The sequence below is a fragment of the Chelmon rostratus genome, chromosome 5, assembly GCF_017976325.1.
Source record: "Chelmon rostratus isolate fCheRos1 chromosome 5, fCheRos1.pri, whole genome shotgun sequence".
Lineage (NCBI taxonomy): Eukaryota > Metazoa > Chordata > Actinopteri > Chaetodontiformes > Chaetodontidae > Chelmon > Chelmon rostratus.
Window position 1 is genome coordinate 14,577,836 of NC_055662.1, and position 19,498 is coordinate 14,597,333.

Below are 19,498 nucleotides of genomic sequence, written 5' to 3' on the forward strand. Positions count from 1 at the left end.
TTTTTCGTTAGGGAGACTTCAAAGAGGGTTGCTTTCAGTGTTTCAACTTTCAAGAGTGAAAAAAGACCTGATTAGCAACATGTTTGCGTTTTGTTCGAGATAAAAGCCGGCAAAAAGCGTGAAGGCAGAAATGTATGAAAAAGTGTTGTTGAAGCTGAATCTGAAACCATACCTGCATCGGTACCTAACAACAAACAGAGCAGGCCTCAACAGTAGCCTAATTTAGACCAAATGGAAATATAGGGTAGTAGGTTTCAATTGTGTGTACTCATTTTTGAAATGTAGACCATCTCAAGTTGTTTGAATTAGCGGATGAATTCAGAAACACCAGCCAGTAAACACAACTGAGGGAGAATATGAATTCAAGCAGAGGACTATCTGCTTTTCATTTTTACTGTATAAATGCTTCCTTATGTTTTACTGGCATTTGCCTTAAGTTTGGTTTATTATCTCATAGTCACACTTCCTCCCTCTTCCTGCACTATTTGCATCATGACTTTCACAGAATCTGAAAAACATACCATTTTCACAACATGTTTTGAGCTTCACTTTTTGTGACCCCAAACCCTTAACCTCAACAAGCTCGAATGTTGCCTAAATAGAGCTAATTGAATACACGCCAGCAAATACATATGCTGTATTTGCATATACACAGCCAATGTCCCTGCATTTTTGCATGGGCATTCTTTGTTTTTCTTAGTGAAACTGCGGGTTTCAGATCATATTGTGAGCCAAATAAGGTGCACTTTGTATTGCTGCGCTTTGAACATTTCATAATTTTAGCCAAGACTTAAAACTACTGCAGCTGCAACTAACAGTTATTATCATTTTCGATTGATCTACCAATTGTTTTCTTGATTGATTTCTTGATTTAACTGACTTATTTGCTCAAGCCCAAAAAGACCATGACCATGTCACATAAGATAAAGGAAAGCAGCAAATCCTCACCATGTAAAAGCTGGACCTATGTAATGTTTGACATTATGATTGAAAAATGACTTGAAAATGCATCATCAAAATAGTTGCTGATTAGTTTTCTGTCCATCGATGAATCAGCCAATGGTTTTAACCCTAAAAGGTACAACTTGAAGCTTTACTTAATGTGAACTCAAAAGCACAAAGCTATAGGAAATTTTACTGTTAATTTACTTTTCTTACAACACAACGGAAAAATAATCCTAAGAAATGTTTTATGTCCGGGGAAAGTGTTTCTCATAACAGTGGCCGGTAGCAGTTGGCTGTGCATACGCAATGAATCATCAAATGTCCACGAAGCATAGCACATGCAATGCAATCATTAAGATTCATGTCTCCCAGACCTCAAACCATGCGTAAATGTCAAACATTCATATACTGTATGCAGTACATTGAATAAGTAATTAGACTGCTTGTTTCTGGCTGTCTTTTTTGCTACAGAGGGTTGAAGAAGGGAGGGATGGGTGGGCTGGGCGAGGTGTTTTCCTCTGATCAGATTTCTATCCATTTGATCCCAGAGAGGGTTACTCTCTGATGTCACAGACTGACATCACATACTTGTTTTTTTTCCACAGTGTAATAGTATCAGAAAATGTTAGAGTCATAGCATTGGTTCATAAAATGCTGCATGTAGAGGGCATAAAAACATGCTTACTGGTACAAAAAATGTGGCCTGTACGGTTCAAGTCACATTAAATGTTTTTCCTCTGCCTCTGATATTTCCAGGAGAACTGTAGTGAAGTTGTGTAGGATAACCAGTTAACACTCCTGCACAAACACTTAGTTAAGGTAATCAGTAAGTTTTAGGCTTATTCCATCACAACAGAAGAGGACATACCCTGTAGCTGACGCACCGTTTTGCATCAATGTTTAACAACTCAAACAGGGAATAAATCCATCTTGAAAAAGCAAAAGATACCAATTTCTTTTGCCAAGAGTAGCCTCAGTAGACAATTATGTAGTGCAGCCATGAGATATATTTTATGATATTTTGTCCTGACTGGAAATTGTTGCTCTCTTTCCATTACTAACACGATGGCTCGCTTTGTTGGTCTGCACCTACACATTAAACCAGAAGCTAAATGCATCAAGTCCAGGCAAGTGAAAAGGATGCTGAAAGGTATTCCGGGAAAAGCAAGTCGTGAAGTTAGAAGTAGACTAAAAGTTTAGGGAACATGGATACAGCAAAAATTGTGACAGGTACAACAAAACATACCAGAAGAACTGCACTGTGCTGCGTGATATTTTTAATGAGCTGATTAAAAGGATCTAATTCATATTTGTCTGATGATTTGTTCATGTGATATCCCAAACTCTGTTCATGATTCATTTAGTTAATTGATTTTGCTAGAGCCATTCATTATTTCATTCATACAGTCAAACCTATGCAGTGAATGAAGGAGGCAATAAGTCTTCCAGCTGATGAGTCAGTACTTGACAGGGTCAGTAAGAGACATGACTTTTACTGGCATGCTATTTTTACAGTACCTCCTGTGCTGCGCTGTTGACTTATGGCTAATCATGTCTCAGTGATAAGTATAAAACTCGTTTTTTATAATTACAAGCTACATATAGAGGCTGTAAAGAAAAGGCTTAAAGGGCAGGAAAGTGGAGAGGAAGGGAGAAAAACGAGCAAAGGAATGAGGTCTTACTCATGGTGCACTTATTTGATTAATGATATGTAGCAGAGCTGCCAGCATCCCCCAAGAATCATGACGTCATGGTTAGAAGTCCTCCTGTCAGACCAATAGGTGGCAGAAGTTGCCAACAAGATCCATTGAGACGTGACGGACATTCCACCATTTCCAGGCAAAGATGAGAGAAACTTCCTAGTCAATCTCTCAAGTGCCACTTTGTCTGATAGCTTTCCACTCCAGTGAGAGGTGTGAGTAGAAAGAGTGGGGGAGGAAAGAAAGAAGGAAGGGAGGGAGAGCATGAGCGAAGGGAGGTAAATGTCACTGAGAGCACTTCGTGATGTTTAAACATTTGCCAGCCTCACAGTTCGTCACTTCTTGGCAATTATCTTACTATGAGCAACAATAACAACACAACAGTCCACAAGATTGCAAAGGAAGTAACCTCACCAGACGGAGGAGGATAATTTTAACCAGAGAAAGTGCAACCTTGTAAAAGAAATTGCATGTACTTGCGTATGCAATGTGATGAGACCCTTTGTAGTTGTGTGTATGCGGTTCTTAACAAGTTTGGTTAGTGTGTATAAACATTTAGAACGATTTAATGGAAAACGTGTGGTGAAGTATTCAACTGAGTTAGCAAAGTGTAAGAGCCTAAGACAAAATAGCTCTTTTTTATATTAGAAGATAGAAGTCTGGAAGTACAATAGCCAATACTGTGATCTATTTGATTTAGGAAAGGAACTTGGCTGGTTCATAAGTGAACTGTAAAATTTCCTTACTTAAATATCTTAGTCAGAAAAATACCCGAGCACACAGTTCAGAATTCATCACTTTTTTTGAGCAAGGATATCAAAATATATTTTTTTTTTTTGTCAAGGTTTGTGTGATTTTTTTTTTCTGCTAAAGATAAACTGGGTTTCCTCATTAAGAGATCAGCAGCTGTGGTCAGCTTGTGTTCAGTCAGTCACAATGGATTCCAATAGTCACAACAAAGGAGCAAGATGTCCCAGTGCTAAAGGAGCATGAGTAACATGGAGGATATGACTAGCATATCATGGTTTGTGGTGTTGAGTGAGTTTGTCAGCATCAATGAAGAGAGGGCGACAGCAGATGCTGTCATCGGACAGTCTTTCCTAACCTCACGAAGAACCTTTTTATCTCTCGGTAGGCTGAATAGTAGTATGATGAGAATTTGCCATAAATGTTAAGCAAAAACAGCCTTTTCTCACTGCTAGGTAAAGGAACAAAGGTTGTGTTTATAGAAGGTTGAGCACTTCCAGATCCAGAATACTGTAGTTGTCCAGTTTGCAGACAGGTTACCTAACAATAACCACCCTAGCCATACTTTGTGTCGGAGCTCCAGTGCATACCAGACTGATCCTTTTTTCTGAGTTTGGAATTGAAAAATGCTGTTGAGTGTGAGGGGATAGTTTTTTGACAGGGGCACGGTCGCTGAACATTGTAAAGGGACTTTATTGCCCTGAAGTCTGCCTGTCAAGAAATGTCCCAGGCTATGAGCTGGCCACACTTAGCTCTGTGAATCGCACGGCAATGTTTTGCTTCAGGTGAGAAATGGTTGAAGTTACGGTCAGGCAGTGGTTGGGGCTTGGTTAGCGTCTACCAATCCTACGAAGCAGATGGGACTTGGACCCTGAACAAGTGAAGAAAGTGCACAGGAATTTGCCATGAGAATAATCGAAAAGGAATCTTGTAAACATTTCTCTAGAAAACAAAACCAAAACATGTTTCCTCTTCAAACGCAACGCCTGCGCTCAGTGTCAGTAGGTGAAAGGATGGACTGGTAGTGGATGGGTGGTGGCAAAACAGACATGACATGGGTGACTCATTTTGTGAGCATGTAGGTCTCTTCCTCAAATTACTTACACTAACAAATAAACTTGCTGTGAACTAAATCATTGTGAGCGGACGTTCTTGCTCCAAATTAGTAGACAAAAAGGAACCATATGTTGTTCACTGTGAACTCAGTGTCAGTGTGGCCTTGAAAGTAAGCCCAGACTCCATTCAAATAATCCAGTGAATAAGAGTATTTACTTTAAGGACTTAGGAGATCACTCCCGTGTCTTAACAATGGCTTATTTTTCCTCCAAATGATTGAACGTCATACCAAACATTACAGCAATAATTGGTTGGAAATAAACATTTATTACGTGTCTTACCTGGAAAATTGCTTGGTGTTCTTGGTTACAGAACGTCTACTGTCCAATTCAAGATGCCGTGGCTCAGAAATTTCAAACATAGATTAGATCAAGATACTGTAGAATTTAGATCTTTGATATATTGATATAATGATACTTTTGTTCTGAAGTCAGATTGATTACAAATAGTTTTTCTTTATTTTATCTGCTTACAAAACTGACACTGTTTTTTGATAATGCATAGCAGTCTTCTACTTGTTTTTCACATGACAACAGTAACATCAGTTATGACGACGACCACTACAAAGCTGACACATTAATGACATAACATCTGTCAACAGGAGCCGACAACATCAAGAAATATTGGAGTCGTTACTACCAGGGCTCACAGGGCGTAGTCTTCGTATTGGACAGCGCTTCATCAGATGAGGACCTTGAGGCGGCACGTAACGAGCTCCACTCAGCCCTCCAGCACCCGCAGCTCTGCACACTGCCTTTCCTCATCCTTGCCAACCACCAGGACAAGCCTGCTGCAAGGACGCCAAACCAGGTAACCTACGCGCTCACAGTTCTATTGTTAATTTGTTCCATCCCATGCATATCTAACGACAACCTGTGAGCGGTGTTGTTGGAGAAATCACCCCAGGTCAGGTCTCCCAAGGCTAACTGGTCTGGTCAGGGCCAAACGAAGAGCGATCAAAAGATCTCAGTAAATTTGTGTTTTAGGAAAAGAGAAACCTCATCTAGAATAGTGAAAGCAAGAGCTCCTCCTGCAGCCAGGCCTTGAACAGGATCTTGCAGGCAAATCCCTTGTTGCTGGCCTGTACCAGTTGGGCCTGGTAAGGCTCAGCCCCAATAAATATCGTGGGGTTAATGCCATGTGGGTCAACCCTCTCGAAGATTAGGTGTATAAGTCTATTACATTGCCAAGTGGTTGACTGCTTAATGCAGAAGCCATGGCCATGTGAAATATCACCTCTCTGTTGTGGACGGAGCCTGAGCTTATCATGTTACAATAATTTATCAGTTTGTTGGAAACGCAATGATATTTGCTGACATCACAAAGTCTGCCATGAAATTATTTCGATTAATTTCAGTTCAGGGGCCTACAGTCTATATGAGACGATATCATATGCCCATTTAACACAATCAGTTACATGATGACTGGATAGCTGAGTGTAACAGCTGTCTGACAGTCAAATATGAGCTATTAGTAACAGATTTTGAAAGGCAGTAATCAGGGAGAGGAGGGAGGAGAGTCGAAAGGGGCAGTCGTACAGTCATTTCCCAGCAGTTCAACAGGCCTGTCTATGTGAAACAGAAAATCATCCCTCGCTCTTGCACTGCCTGGTTACTTATTTTTAAGTTACTGTGCTTTTTTCTGACTCATAGTTAATCCCTGCAACAACATTTTAACAACGGAGTTTAGTTGTTGTGGCTGATGTTACCTTTCGCTCGGTCCCAGCAGCATCACGCATCTTCCAGAACTTGTAACTTAAACCTGCAACTCTGAACTTGCTATATGGAAGACAGGAGGCAGACTAGGAGTTAAGTTACAATCACTTTTAGTCATAGGTCCTCTTTTATCTTTTAGCCAGCAGCAACATGCTATCCACTTGGGCTGGGATGAGCTGACAGACTAGTTATTTATTGATTTATATAAGCAAAATCTCAATCTGAATCAATTTCATATATATCAATTCCAGAATTCAATAACCGATTCCAGAATCATAAAAAAATCAAAAAAAGTTCTCATGTCAGAAACGCAGCTGAGAACAAGCGGAAGAGACTTCTTGCAGCAACGAAATTGTTTTCATAAAGATATTCAGCTCAGTTAAACAGTCTTATGTCTTCATAAAATAACTTAAATGGACACAACAGACGACAAACGTTAGTGTACTGTGCTGTACATGCATCTGCTGTTTGAATGTGCAGGAAGAAATTGTACTTGGAGAAATGGCAGATGTGGCATGGGAATTTCAAAATAAATCTTAAAGGTGATGACATGGATCAATGTCACTTAGCATTGATGATATTGGATTGTTGATCATTGAATTGATACATTGATCCAGAGCGTGGATCATTATACCCTTTACACCAACTAAATATTATTGGATTCATTGTTGGAAATGTTTAAGCTGAAAAAGGAAACTTTCAGGCTTGGTTTGCCCAAAGGAATGTGGAGTCCAGAAGGACTGCAGCTCTTGTTGTTGTAAAAGCAAAAACTTGAGTGTGGAAGGTCTTTGCAGATTCATAAAAATGGAGTTTTGGTTGGCCTCAACAAGGTTTCACCAAAGCATTCAATAAATCAGGAAAGAAGAATAGGGGCGTCTCAGCGGGAGAGAAGGACCTCGCCTGGGGATATTACAGGGTGGTGTGGGAGGCACACTTTGAGAGACTTCTGAACTCGACAGACATGCTCTCTGCGGAGGAGGCAAAGTTGTAAGATGAAAGCTTTCCACATCTTTTTGGCGAAGGTTGTAATCAGAAAGCTTCTCAGGGCCAGGTACCAGAGATGGAAGAGAGTCACTGTGAGGTTCAAAAGGCTCTTAGTGTTGTTGGGCTGTCTTGGTTGACACACCTCTTCAATGCTGCGACATGATGTGCTTCAGTTATTGAGGTGTCACACCTCTCATCCACCTGGGGAACTCTTTTGCTATGGTGCTGAAAAGGAGGCTTCAATTGCCTGTTTAGTTCAAGATACAGGAGGATAAATTCAAACGGCATCGTGATTGTGGAACAGTGGACCAGCTTTTTACACATGTAAGGATACTGTGGGTAGCGACCGCAAGACTAAGGTTATGGATGCAAGTGGACGAGGTCTGTTTCTCTTACAGGGTGTTTTTGGCTCACCTTCAAGATGAGCTTAAACATCTGGAAGGAGCTTTAAGAAACCATTGCTCCCTCAAATTGAACAACAAACAATTGTTACCAGCACCATAAACACAAGTATTAACATAAATATCTAACACACACAATTGGCCATAATCAGTTTTCTTTCGTTTTATATATATATAGATATAGCCAGATTTTCCAGTCTCAGCTCAGCTTTTTTATACATTCATCTGTTTCACAGGGTTAGAGAACATGCAGGGCATGTGCTTCCAAGATGCTTGCTTTTTATCCTTGCCGCTAAATGGTCCATGAAACAGCTTTTGGCCTCTGGAACACAGAGTACCCCGTTTTTTTGTTTGCCTGTATTTCCCCCTTATTGAAGTTACAGATTCTGTTGTGATTTGTGTTGTTTAGCTGGTCAGTGTGTGGCATTTAATCTTCAAAACTGAAACTAGTAATATAGTGAATTGCAAGTCCATTAGCCTCCATGCCTTGTCTTGTTTTCAGGACTGCAGGTTCCTTGTTATTTATATATGGGCATATATGTACAGGTTTTGCTCCTCAAATCCTCTCTGGATATTGACAGAGAAGGAAAACATGTACTGTACTTCTGACTGAACATTTTACCAGCTCGGAAACCCCATGAGTGCATTTTTTTTTTCCTTTGTCTCGAGCAGCAGTTCGCCACTCCACCAACAGACAGGCTGTAATAGTTAGAAGATAGTAGAAATGTCATGTTGTAGTCATAGAGTAGTAGGTCATGTCACCACCTCCCCTCAGGACAGAATTAATCACTGATAGTGGAGGCAGGGATAAAATACAGCACAACTAGAGTAGTCTGTCCCTCCTCTCTCTCTCCCTCCCTCTCTCTCTCTCTCTCTCCCTCTCTCTCTCTCTCTCTCGCTCTCTCGCCCTCTCTCTCTTACTCTTTGCTAGCTATTCTCTACCAGTCTACCTCTTGGAGTAGGATGATGTTATGGAATTGGCAATGCTCACTCTTATTTCAAAAACCTGGAACCTCACTGACCTGCACACTGACAAAATCACATACACACACACACACACACACTCATGCACACACATGCATAATCTGCAAAAGATTATTTCATCTTTTCTGAAAGATTACAAGAATGGATGCCTAGAGAGAGGACCATCTGCATCTGCAACCATCTGTTGCACTTGAACACAAACCACTATAGTCACGGAAACCCGCTAATTTTATTGATATTTTAAATGGCAACTGCTTGCTTTAAGCCCACAGCACTGGTCTTTTTGTTGGCCCTCATAATGCAGCCAATTAATCCAGTCTGTGAGCGGGCCACACTTGCCCACCGTTCTTCGCGTGATGTGTCCTCTGCCATATTTGATCCATCATTGCATCAGCTGGAAATATTGACTTTTCTGAACTGTTTGCAAACACTGATGACACGTGAGACTGGCTTCTGGGGAGGAGGGATGAGAATTTTTTGCACCGTGTCGTGTGGGCCATTCGAGTTCATAATGAACGGCGTACATGCTACTTCTGTCAGCTAAACAGAACTGGGCAAACCAGTACATGCGCTTCCATTAAATACACAGTTGCTAATATCAATTTGTTCTCCAAACAAAAAGGGTGACTTCCACATTCATACACCCATGTTGTTATTTAGTGTATTTATGACAAGCAGGTGCTTTTTTAAAATCTTAACATAAGGCTTTGAAATCCTTTGTCAGTGGTGACAGATTTAATTGATTAACACCACCAACAGTCTAATAATAGACTGGGCCTCTAGAGTTCTGCACCCATAGCATTGAGCTCAGTTACAGGTACATAGAGATTCTATTATATTTTTTTGGCCTGCTTTTCAAAGTGTTTGTGTGTGTGTGTGTGTGTGTGTGTGTGTGTGTGTGTTTGCAACGCGTTTGTGTGTTTGCAATTACATCGTCATTATGAGTGTTACCATGCCTGTGTGTGCATGTTATCATCTGACTCATGGCTGTGTCACTGAAGGAGCTTAGTGTTCAGTGACTCATGAGTAATCTTTGCTAAGATGCAACAAAATTTTAGACCAACTATGAAAGAAATCATCGGCTCGACCTCTTCTCTCACACTGTTTCTTTGTCTCTATGCTGTATGTCAAGCTCATGAAGGAAGTAACGGCCCTCATTATTCATCTCATTAATGGGAGTCCAGCTTCAGGTAGCATCATGTGTCACACTGTTAAAAATGAAGCCGAAAGAAGGGTGGAAATGTTATGCCCACTCAACCACTGCAGAGTGCAAGAGGGCAAACCCTATATATGTTAACCAAACATTTGCTCAACATCCGCAGGGGTCTCTTCCTGGAGTTTATTTTCAGTTCTCCCCAGGTTCCCATGCTATCACCTTTAGTGGACTTTGGAGTTGCTTTCACGCTTTCACCTCTGTTGTGGAACTTAGTGTCTTGGAAACATGGCTAAATAATAAAAAAGGATGTTAAAAAAAGGATGTCTTGAGAAAATCAATAATTTTTTAAGCTTGCTACACTTTTGATTGATTTTAAAAGTTTGCTAATTATCTTTAAAGCATTAAATGGCCTTGTCCGAAATTATATCAAGGATCTATGTGCCCAGATATTTAGGCATTCTCTGAGATCAGTGGGTGCAGCTCTTCTGGTTGTTCCTAGAATCGTGGCTTGTAATTAGAGGTGACTGGGCCTTTGCGAGCCCCCAGACTGTGGAACACTTGATCAATTGAAATCAGACAAGCTGCATCTTATTAATTCATTTTGGCGGATTTGTTTTCTAAGCATTTGACAACGTTACAACAACAACAGCCTCTATCTGCTGTTAGCAGCCATCACATATCATCACACACCTCATTACAAAAATTCATATTTGCTTTGTAATTGTAAATTATTAATTGTAAAATGTAAATTATTAACAGAACTGAGAAGGTCTTGCTAGTTGTGCCAACTGCCAAGGTACGTTTTTCCTTAAGCCCCCTAACTTGTGTGTGGTTTGTCTTCAGGAAGTTTGGGAATATTTATGCGTTCACATTACTTATTGATAAAGGTTGTCAAAATGCTCTACTGTAGAGCTGAGTTGCTTAATATTAAATGAAAGTTACACTTAAAGTACCAAGGTACATGTCAGAAACAGGTGGCAAGCCACTCTTAGCACTGGCTTTGCTGGTCCAGTGTAAGTGCAGCTTGTCTCCTCAGCTAAAGATAAAAGCACAATTAAAGATATGCCACTTCCCATTTCCACGATTTTATCATCCTCAGCAGCTGGGTTGTAAGGAGCAGTGCAGCAAGGCCTCAGAGTGAACCCAGAAATTGTCAGGTTATGTACATTGTGTCCAGCTGCATTTCTGAAACCACTTATTACACCCATTTATCACTCACTCATCACTCTTTTATTTAGGCTATCCAGAGAATGTGTACTTGCACTTTGAATTACCTCTCTGACTGAATTTGTTGCAGAGCTGCTTCAGCTGATTTTCCTGAAGAGTTCTGGTTAGATTGTATTATGAGACATCTTATACTGTTGTGTTCTCAGTGTGGGCATATATGCAACACAGTTACAACAATAAAAAAGATTAAAACATGCAGTGAGGCATAAGTGATGATCTATTCCCAGAAATCTGTGTGCGAATCCAAGGAACGTAGGTTAACATTGTAAATGTCAACTATTGCACTAAACAGTCATTCAGCTTGTTGTAGCTCCCACACCAATACATCAGTCGTACAGCCTTGTCTGTTTCCACAGGACCCAAATAATCTCACATGCACTATCCTTTAAAGGTCTTGTATAAGACACCATATATACCCAGTATGTTATGCATCTTTTCATTATTTATTAGAATTTCTGATAGCTTTTTCCTAAGTAAACAAGTCCTACTAAGGGGTCAGTGCACATTACTTTGAGATGTTTTGGGCCAGTGGAGCTACTTCACTCAAACTTGGGCTTCATAGAAGCTTTACACTGTTCATAAGTCGTCACCAGGTTAGAAGAGTAACACTGTAAAAATACTGTACATTTTAGAGAAGCTGAACTATTATTTTTTTATGTTTTATAACCATTATAAGTTTGAACATGGTAAATTGAAGTGGTCGATAATAATTCTAGAAATATATCACTGCGAAGTGGAAACAAACTTCTCTTTTTATTCTTGCTGTTCATGCCGATATGAAGGCAGAGTCATCTGGAAGTAAATAGTTTAAATAGGAAACCACATTAGAGAAATGCAGGTAATAAAAGAAGCTGTAGTAACGTTTAAGATTACTGTTATCCATAACAATTTGTAATATAACCTTTTCAACAAGAGTCCTAACCTTTGATCCACCATAACAATTTGCTCCAGAAGACTCCATCCGGTTACATCCTTAGTAATCCCTTTGAAATGTTTAAATGATTTAAGCACGTCTAAATGTTTATCAGACAGGTCACTCTAAATTAAAACAAGAAGTCATCTGTAAGGTTTTGTATATAGCGTATGTGATGCATGGATATAATGCTGCAGGTCTTGCCACAGTGTTCCCCTTCAATCCCCCTACTCAAGTACCTTTCACACGAGACTATGGTTTCATTGGGACCCTTTGACATTTGGAACTGTCTTCAGCCTATTTATTTATCAGAGACATATGTGACCAAAATAGGAATTATTCAGGTGTCCTGAGATTAAATTTGACCTGTAAATGTGTCAAAGATTGGGTAATGCTATATTACGCTATTCACAAAAGCTGTTGAGCTCTCCTCCGTGGATTCTTGCACTAAACCAGTGCTTCTGCTTGAGGTGGTGAAATATGTTCACATCAAAAAGTCGGACTATTGGCATTATCATGATAATTTGCTAATGCTTTTTGATATATTCTTAATTGAAAACAGTACAAAGACAATGTGTTTAGTGTTTTACCTCATCAGCTTCATTGATTTTTGTAAATATCTGCTTATTCTGAATTTGATGCAGCAACGCGTTTCAAGTAAATTGGGACAGGAGCAACTAAAGACTGGGAAAGTTGTGGAATGCTCCAAAAACACCTGTTTGGATCATTCAACAGGTAAACAGGTTGATTGCTAACAGGTGACAGTATCATGATTGGGTATGAAAGGAGCATCCCGGAAATGCTCAGCGAGGATGGAGCGAGGTTCACCACTTTGTGAGCACATGATTGGATAAAGGATGTTACTGCATGGGCTCAGGAACACTTAATAAAACTGTTGTCGATAAATGATTTGCAGATGATTGCATTCTGCCTGTATTTACATTTTACACAGCGTCCCAACTTTTTATGGAATCGTGGTTGTAATAGCAACTCAGAGGAATCAAAGCAAAGATTCAAAGATTGAATGGCTTCAAGCCATTTTGCATAAGGAATAACTGTCATGTAAAATACTGTGATACATAGCTCTCTGGTTGAGGTTTGAATAGAATGGAAATAAAAAATCATCACAATGCAATATTCATATAATAAAGAAAATACAGCTTTGTTGTTTAGGCTTTAATCTTCTCTGTAAATGGTTAATTCTGAAGCACATTATATCTCAAGCCTCAGTTGCCAGTGACATGCTTTGAAGCCTTCCTTTGCGAAATATGTGAAATGTCCCGTATGGAATTTAAAAAGGATGTTGTCTGTAAATATGAATGCACACGTTCTCTTGGCCAATCATTATATATGTATAATGTTACAACCATGGATGCAAGTCTGTAGGGAAAGCCACGTAGTGCGTCTGTCACTGAATGTCTGTGCATGACCTAGATTGCAAAATTAGATTAGGCCCACAGGTGAATGAAATTATGGATCGTTGTGCAGTTTTATTGGAACATTTATTGGATTTTGCAAACATCCTGCTGAAGACCCCTGACTCCTGCAACGACTTTCCATCTGAACTCCTCCAGCATCCAAAGACAGCAGCTGCATTGCAGGTTCTTGTGAATATTTGACAAGCACCACCCATAAAACAAGCCCAAATTTAGTTGGTCTGAATTCTATTGGCAGGTCTTCTGGTGATGACACTATACACAAATGACGTCTCCATGTTGGCCCTCTTCTCACAGCAGTCACTCTGTTGACAGAACAAGGTGGCTCATTTCCGTAACACACACACACACACTGTTGCATTCGCTAATGCTGTTTTCTGGGGCGCTCCTTGTTTACGGTGTCACGTTAGTGACTTAGGGTGTTTCTGACACTGCTTGAGCGAGGGGTGAGAGAGGGTGGCGGTGGGGTAATGCAGCTCAGTGGGCCTGTTAAGGCCTCACTGGGGCCCTCTGTGCTGGTGCAAGTGTTTTTCAGGAGCAGGGTGGGTCTGGAGGAGGTTGAAGGAAATGTGGGACAAAATTCCTTGTTGACATCAATCTCCTGCCATTGGGGGGCCCAAGGAAGCTGGGGAGGAGTGGAGGGGAGGTCACCCTGTTGATATAACACCTCAACAAAGCAGGTCTGTTTGGATGGATGGGCCTAATGGACTGCGTCCACGAGGGGCTCTTGTTTGAGAAAATGCTGTCAGTGTTAGTGGGCTGAGGTAGAGGTCTTCTTTGGTTCTATCAGTGCTTGTCTTATCTGAGGAAGACAACACAGAATTAAACTGATGACACAGCCCTGATTCCAACAAAATTGGGACGCGTAAAATGTGTAAAATGCAAGTAAAAGTAGAAAGCTTTCAATTGCATCAACTATTTTTAGCATCAGCGGTTTTACAAAGTGTTCCTGAGCCCATGTAGTAACATCCTTTATACAATCATGTGTTCACAAAGTGGTGAACCTCGCTCCGCCCCAGCTAGTGAACGACTGAGCCTTTCCAGGATGCTCCTTTCATACCCAATCATGATACTATCACCTGTTACCAATCAACCTGTTTACCTGTGGAATGATCCAAACAGGTGCTTTTTTGAGCGTTCTACACCTTTCCCACTCTTTAGTTGCTCCTGTCCCAACTTGTTTGAAATGTGTTGCTGCATCAAATTCAGAATAAACATATAATTACAAAAATCAATGAAGTTGATCAGGTAAAAAATGTTATATATTGTCTTTGTACTGTTACTGTACTGCTATATGTCAAGAAGTATTACCAAATGATCAGATTCTGTTTTATTTATGTGTTATACAGCATTCTAGCTTTTCTGGAGTTGGGGTTGCAAGAGTCCAAAGATGATAGATTTAGTCACAGAGGGGGATAACAGAAAGTTGAACTGTCTTACATGGAAAAGTGAGAATACAGGAAAGCCAGAGATAAATAAAAAATGGTGTCAACAGAGGAAAAATGGAGAGGCTGCAAGATCTAACCTTGAGAACCACGATGACGGCTTTCCCAAAAAATTGAAGACAGAAGCATTGAAACATTGTGGTGAAAGTCTCCAAATAATTAAAGGGGAAACACCCCCCCCCCCCCATGTTCTCTCTTTCTCTTCTCTCTCTCTTTCACACTCTTAGTCCCTCTCTCAAATACACACACACACACACACACACACTCTCAAACTCAAGTCAATCCAGTCCGGAACAGTCCCTTTATCCTTCAGCCCATTGTGAGGAAAACAGTGCCTGGTATGAATTTGAGCACATCTGTTTTCAGTGTACCAAAGCTAAATCTGATGTTGCTTATGCATTGTGACAAAGTTACGCCGCACACAGACGAGCAGCCACTCAAATGCGTCACACACTTGCGGAGCATTTTCTGCCACACCAGTGAAAACAATAAAGCGGATTACACAAGGTTGGTGTTAATTGTTAAAGCTGTGTTTTTAAACACTGTTCCAGCTCTTGTCGTTTCAATTTCCGGAAAATCAAGGCGACCGTTCCAGGCAGCAGAACGCAGACAGTGACAGATTTTCACCTCCTCACCAACCAGCATGCAAACAATCATTAATCATCAATTTACCATGTTTAGACAGAAACAGACTGGCAGACACACACATGCACTCAGACACAGTATACGCGTGACTCAGACATTGTTTGTTTCGTATGTGCCATATGTGCCATGTTTTCTGCTTTCCGTGTTGATCCTGTAAAGAATCGTTTTCCTCACAAAAGGAACAGTTTCTCTTGGCTGCATTTAACTGCTATTGACACAGTCAGCAACTGGGAACATCTCATTTGTTGACCAGACCTTGTCTTGTACAGTAGGTTGAGGAATAATGAAACTTTGAGTTTTGAGTTTTAAACTGTAAACTACCATTATGTATTCAATTTCTTTATGAAAGTGACTTTATCTCACTTATAACTTGATAGAATCGTTAAAGTATGGCTGGTGAATGATTAGATGAGTTTTGGATCATGCCAATGGAGCATCGAGTGGACTTCAGTCACCAGCTGTTGTGGCACTTCAACGCGTCTGCATCTATATTCTCCGTTGTAACACTTACATGCTGTGTATATATGAATGTGTCAGAGATACACTTGCACGCACACAGAGAGGGGGTGATAGACAGTGAAAGAAAGCATTACACATATCTTGAAATGCCATCTGATGAGTGGTGAAGTGAGACTTTGCATCTGCACTGCGTAGATGAAGTCATTGTTGGCCAGGCCTTTTGGATTTAACCCTTCATTTGCATGTTCAGATTTGTTTTTTACAGGGTGGGATTTTTTCATTTATAGTCAGTCTGCACTGTGGTGTGCATCCCTTATTTCCCTCTCTTTGCTCCACACTTATTCTCAACATTTCTTGTCATTTTTATTTAAATCACGGCTTGCAGAGGCATTCCGGCCAATGGAGGAAATCATTTAGAGATGTTGCTGGCCTGCCATGGTCATGAAATTTTAGTTTGACATTTTTTTGTCATGCAAATAATTGCAATGAGTGATTTAATTGTCTTTTTCTGCTCATTTTATGCCACTGTAAAGCAAGAAATATGGTGTCATGTTTTTTTTATTCCGGACATTGGAATCTTGTGTTCAGGTTAACAGTTTAATTGTCTCAGTCGGCTAATGGAAAATTACTTATTTGTTGCAACATTTCTAACATTAGCCAGGTTTTGATCCACGTGAAGCACAATTGTAACCAAATTTGCAGAAAATTAGCAAAAGTCACTGCAACGCCGTGTGCGTTTCCCTCCACTGCCATTATGCAAATATTAGAAGTTAAGTCAAGTTAAACGCTTGGTGGCACTAATTCTCTCCTCAGATTCCATTAAACCAGCAGAAGCAGAAGAACGGGTCGCAACAAGATCTCATTACAAGACCGCTAGTCAAACCTCAATTGGTAGAAAACAACTTGGAAATAGTGACAGAAACATGACATTTCTGTTAAATTTAATTTTTATACAGGTGATTGGAAACGATTCCAAGATTTTTTCAAAATGATCGCACTCAACTCAAATAGCTGTTGTTACAGAGCACAATCGTTTCATGGGAGAGCCGGTACAATCGTAATGTCGCCATAAGAAATGTCTTTTTCTCAAACAAAGGTGTGACTGGAAACGTATAAACACTCGTCATAAAACTGATTATACTTCTTACTTACATCCAAATGTGAGATTGTGGTTACGCTTGCAGATTTGCATATCATGGAATAAGTGATCTATTGGCCTTGGCAGAGGTCTGTGCTTTCTCCCCTTCTAGTGTTATAATTTCAGTTTCACAGTATAAAGTTGTTGTTGGTGCTTTATTCTTTAGCTCCTTAATATTAGAGTTGTAGAGAAGAGGAGACTTTGTGTTCACTTTCTTTACTCTTTTCCCACAACTACAGTGTCAGCATACAGAATCAGTTCCATTGATAAACACTAGAGACAGGAAGTTTCAAATCCCTGGCTTCCCTCACTTTATGCCCACTCCTTTTTCTTGCTCTTTTTTTTTCTAGCATTCATTCATCTGCCCGGCCGTGCTTAGCCAAACTCGACACACAACTCCTTTCAAAACATTGTGGTGAAATACTGGCTGTAAACTGTAACAGTTGTTTGACTCTGAGAACTTTCTGTCAGAAATGTGAAGCTGTATTAACAAGTGGTACAACTCTGTACCTTGTTTTCATAGAGCATACATAGCTTTGTTTTACAGATGTACCCACAGGGTAATTCTGTCAAACCTCGTGCCATTTATTTTCTTATCACTTTCCACGTCCTCCCATCTCTTTCCTCACTTTTAAACTCCCAATAATTTTTTTTAGCTTTTACTTCTAAAAGTGTTGAATCTCCTCCAGTGTGTGAAAACATGTAACTCATTGGAAGGCGTGTTTTCTGGAGGGAACAACCTCGCCAGCCCCACAGCTGAGTGGGTTTTTCTGCAGCCTGCTCTGTTCTCCTGTGGTTTGCAGGAATGTGGCTCACACAATGATGGAAAACCCACAACCAAGAAATTGTTTTTTCCATGTAAGAGGTCTCATTTGACCAATGCCTGTGTGCCCCTTTTGGATACACACAATACAAATCAGAGAGCACAGCAGGGGAGGTGAATAGATCACTGTATGACAGGTGTGATTGCATGCTTTTGCCAAGTCCTATAATTGATGGACCCATTGGATCAAGAAATGGACTTTTACATGTCTCATTTCTTCATTCTGCTGAAGTGTCTACAAATATCTGATCATTTTACAAAAGTATTACATTTTGAAGACAGTATTTTATATCGTTGGACCCTATCCTTTCACCAGTGTCTGGAAATTTCATGAATGCAGCCTGAACAGAGTTAAATTGCATTTACTCTCACATTAGTGAGATTCACCCCCAATTAATGGAGATGTTGTGATCAGTGACTGGTGGAACTGTCAGTCCCAGATATAGGTTAGGCCACCACCACAGATTAAGAGGGTGGTTGGGTCATGGTGTAGGGAAGTAGTTAGCCAGCCTTTTTGTCTCTATTATCAGGCTTCCTGAAATAAAGTGGGTGGAGTGGGGGCTTGGGGGCTGGGACAGGCTCTCTGTTTGATCATTGATCTCCATGACCCCATTTGAAGGGTCTTAATCTCTCAGTTGACCTCCTCAAGGATTTTTTTCGAGCAAGGGTGACAGGGGTGGATGTTGACTGGGAGCTAGCAAGGGAGTGAGGATGCTGTGGGGAAAGTGATGGGGGTGTTTTTCCACTTGAGTGGAGACACAGGGTTGTAATGAGCCTGGAAGGTGTGTGTGGACACACACGTGTGCACATGCACAAGTATATGCAAATCTGAGGTATGGAACTTAATACAAGCTGCTTTTATGTTTCTGACTGTTTTAACCACAGGATGCTCACACCTCTGTAAATTTCGCCATCATAGTTTACATAGGCATAGCTCACCCACGCTCAAGTGGTTTCAGACCAGGTTTTGTTGTCTAGCACAAACATGTCCTTTCTGTACAGAATTTTTGTTGGGCAATTTCTGGTAAAGATTGCATTACGTTGTTTAGACAAATATGCCTCCTCTCCCTTTTCCCCTTTCTCTTTCCTCTTGTGAAAGCCCTTTGAGCTGTAAAATTATTATTAGTAGTAGTAGTCGTAATTGTATCATTATACTGGATAACACAAAAAAAGCACAAGAATATGTACCAGTGAAGTCATTGATATCCAGCAGGCATAAAGGTGGTTTTCTATCCTAAACCCATTGAGTGAACACGAAGCCTTCCTCTGAGGATGTTCTTCCATCATGCAAATGTCTAACTATATCCCCAAAGAAGATTTAAGGCTAACTTTCCTTCAGCCTTTGTGCCTCAAGTCTCCAAGGCACTACTCTCCATGACAATAAGAGGATAACACTGTCTCTGTCTTCAGGGCTCAAACTGAATGTTGTGACAGGACAGCCAGACTGCACCCTTTCACATACATCTGCACCACAATTGAGCGGCTCCATACATGAAACCATCTGCATTGTCCATGTCCTTGTGATGCTCACTGATAATGGTCTGGGCAGAATATTGCTGTGATGTTTTTTTTGATCCTTAAGAGTTGTACATCAAAATTAGATTTAAGATACCTTCATTTACCCTTGTATTTTTTAACTTTTGTATTTTTCAGTTACAGCAGCT

At 40.4% G+C, this 19,498-nt stretch overlaps 1 protein-coding gene across 1 annotated transcript in view; it reads left to right on the forward strand.

The window, feature by feature from the left end:
- The window catches only part of LOC121606407 (ADP-ribosylation factor-like protein 15), a 102,408-nt gene that overhangs the window by 47,499 nt on the left and 35,411 nt on the right, over positions 1 to 19,498 (forward strand). Inside the window, exon 4 of the mRNA XM_041936713.1 lies at positions 5,110 to 5,318. Coding sequence (XP_041792647.1) covers positions 5,110 to 5,318 — 209 coding nt within the window. The remainder of the gene's footprint in view (positions 1 to 5,109; positions 5,319 to 19,498) is intronic.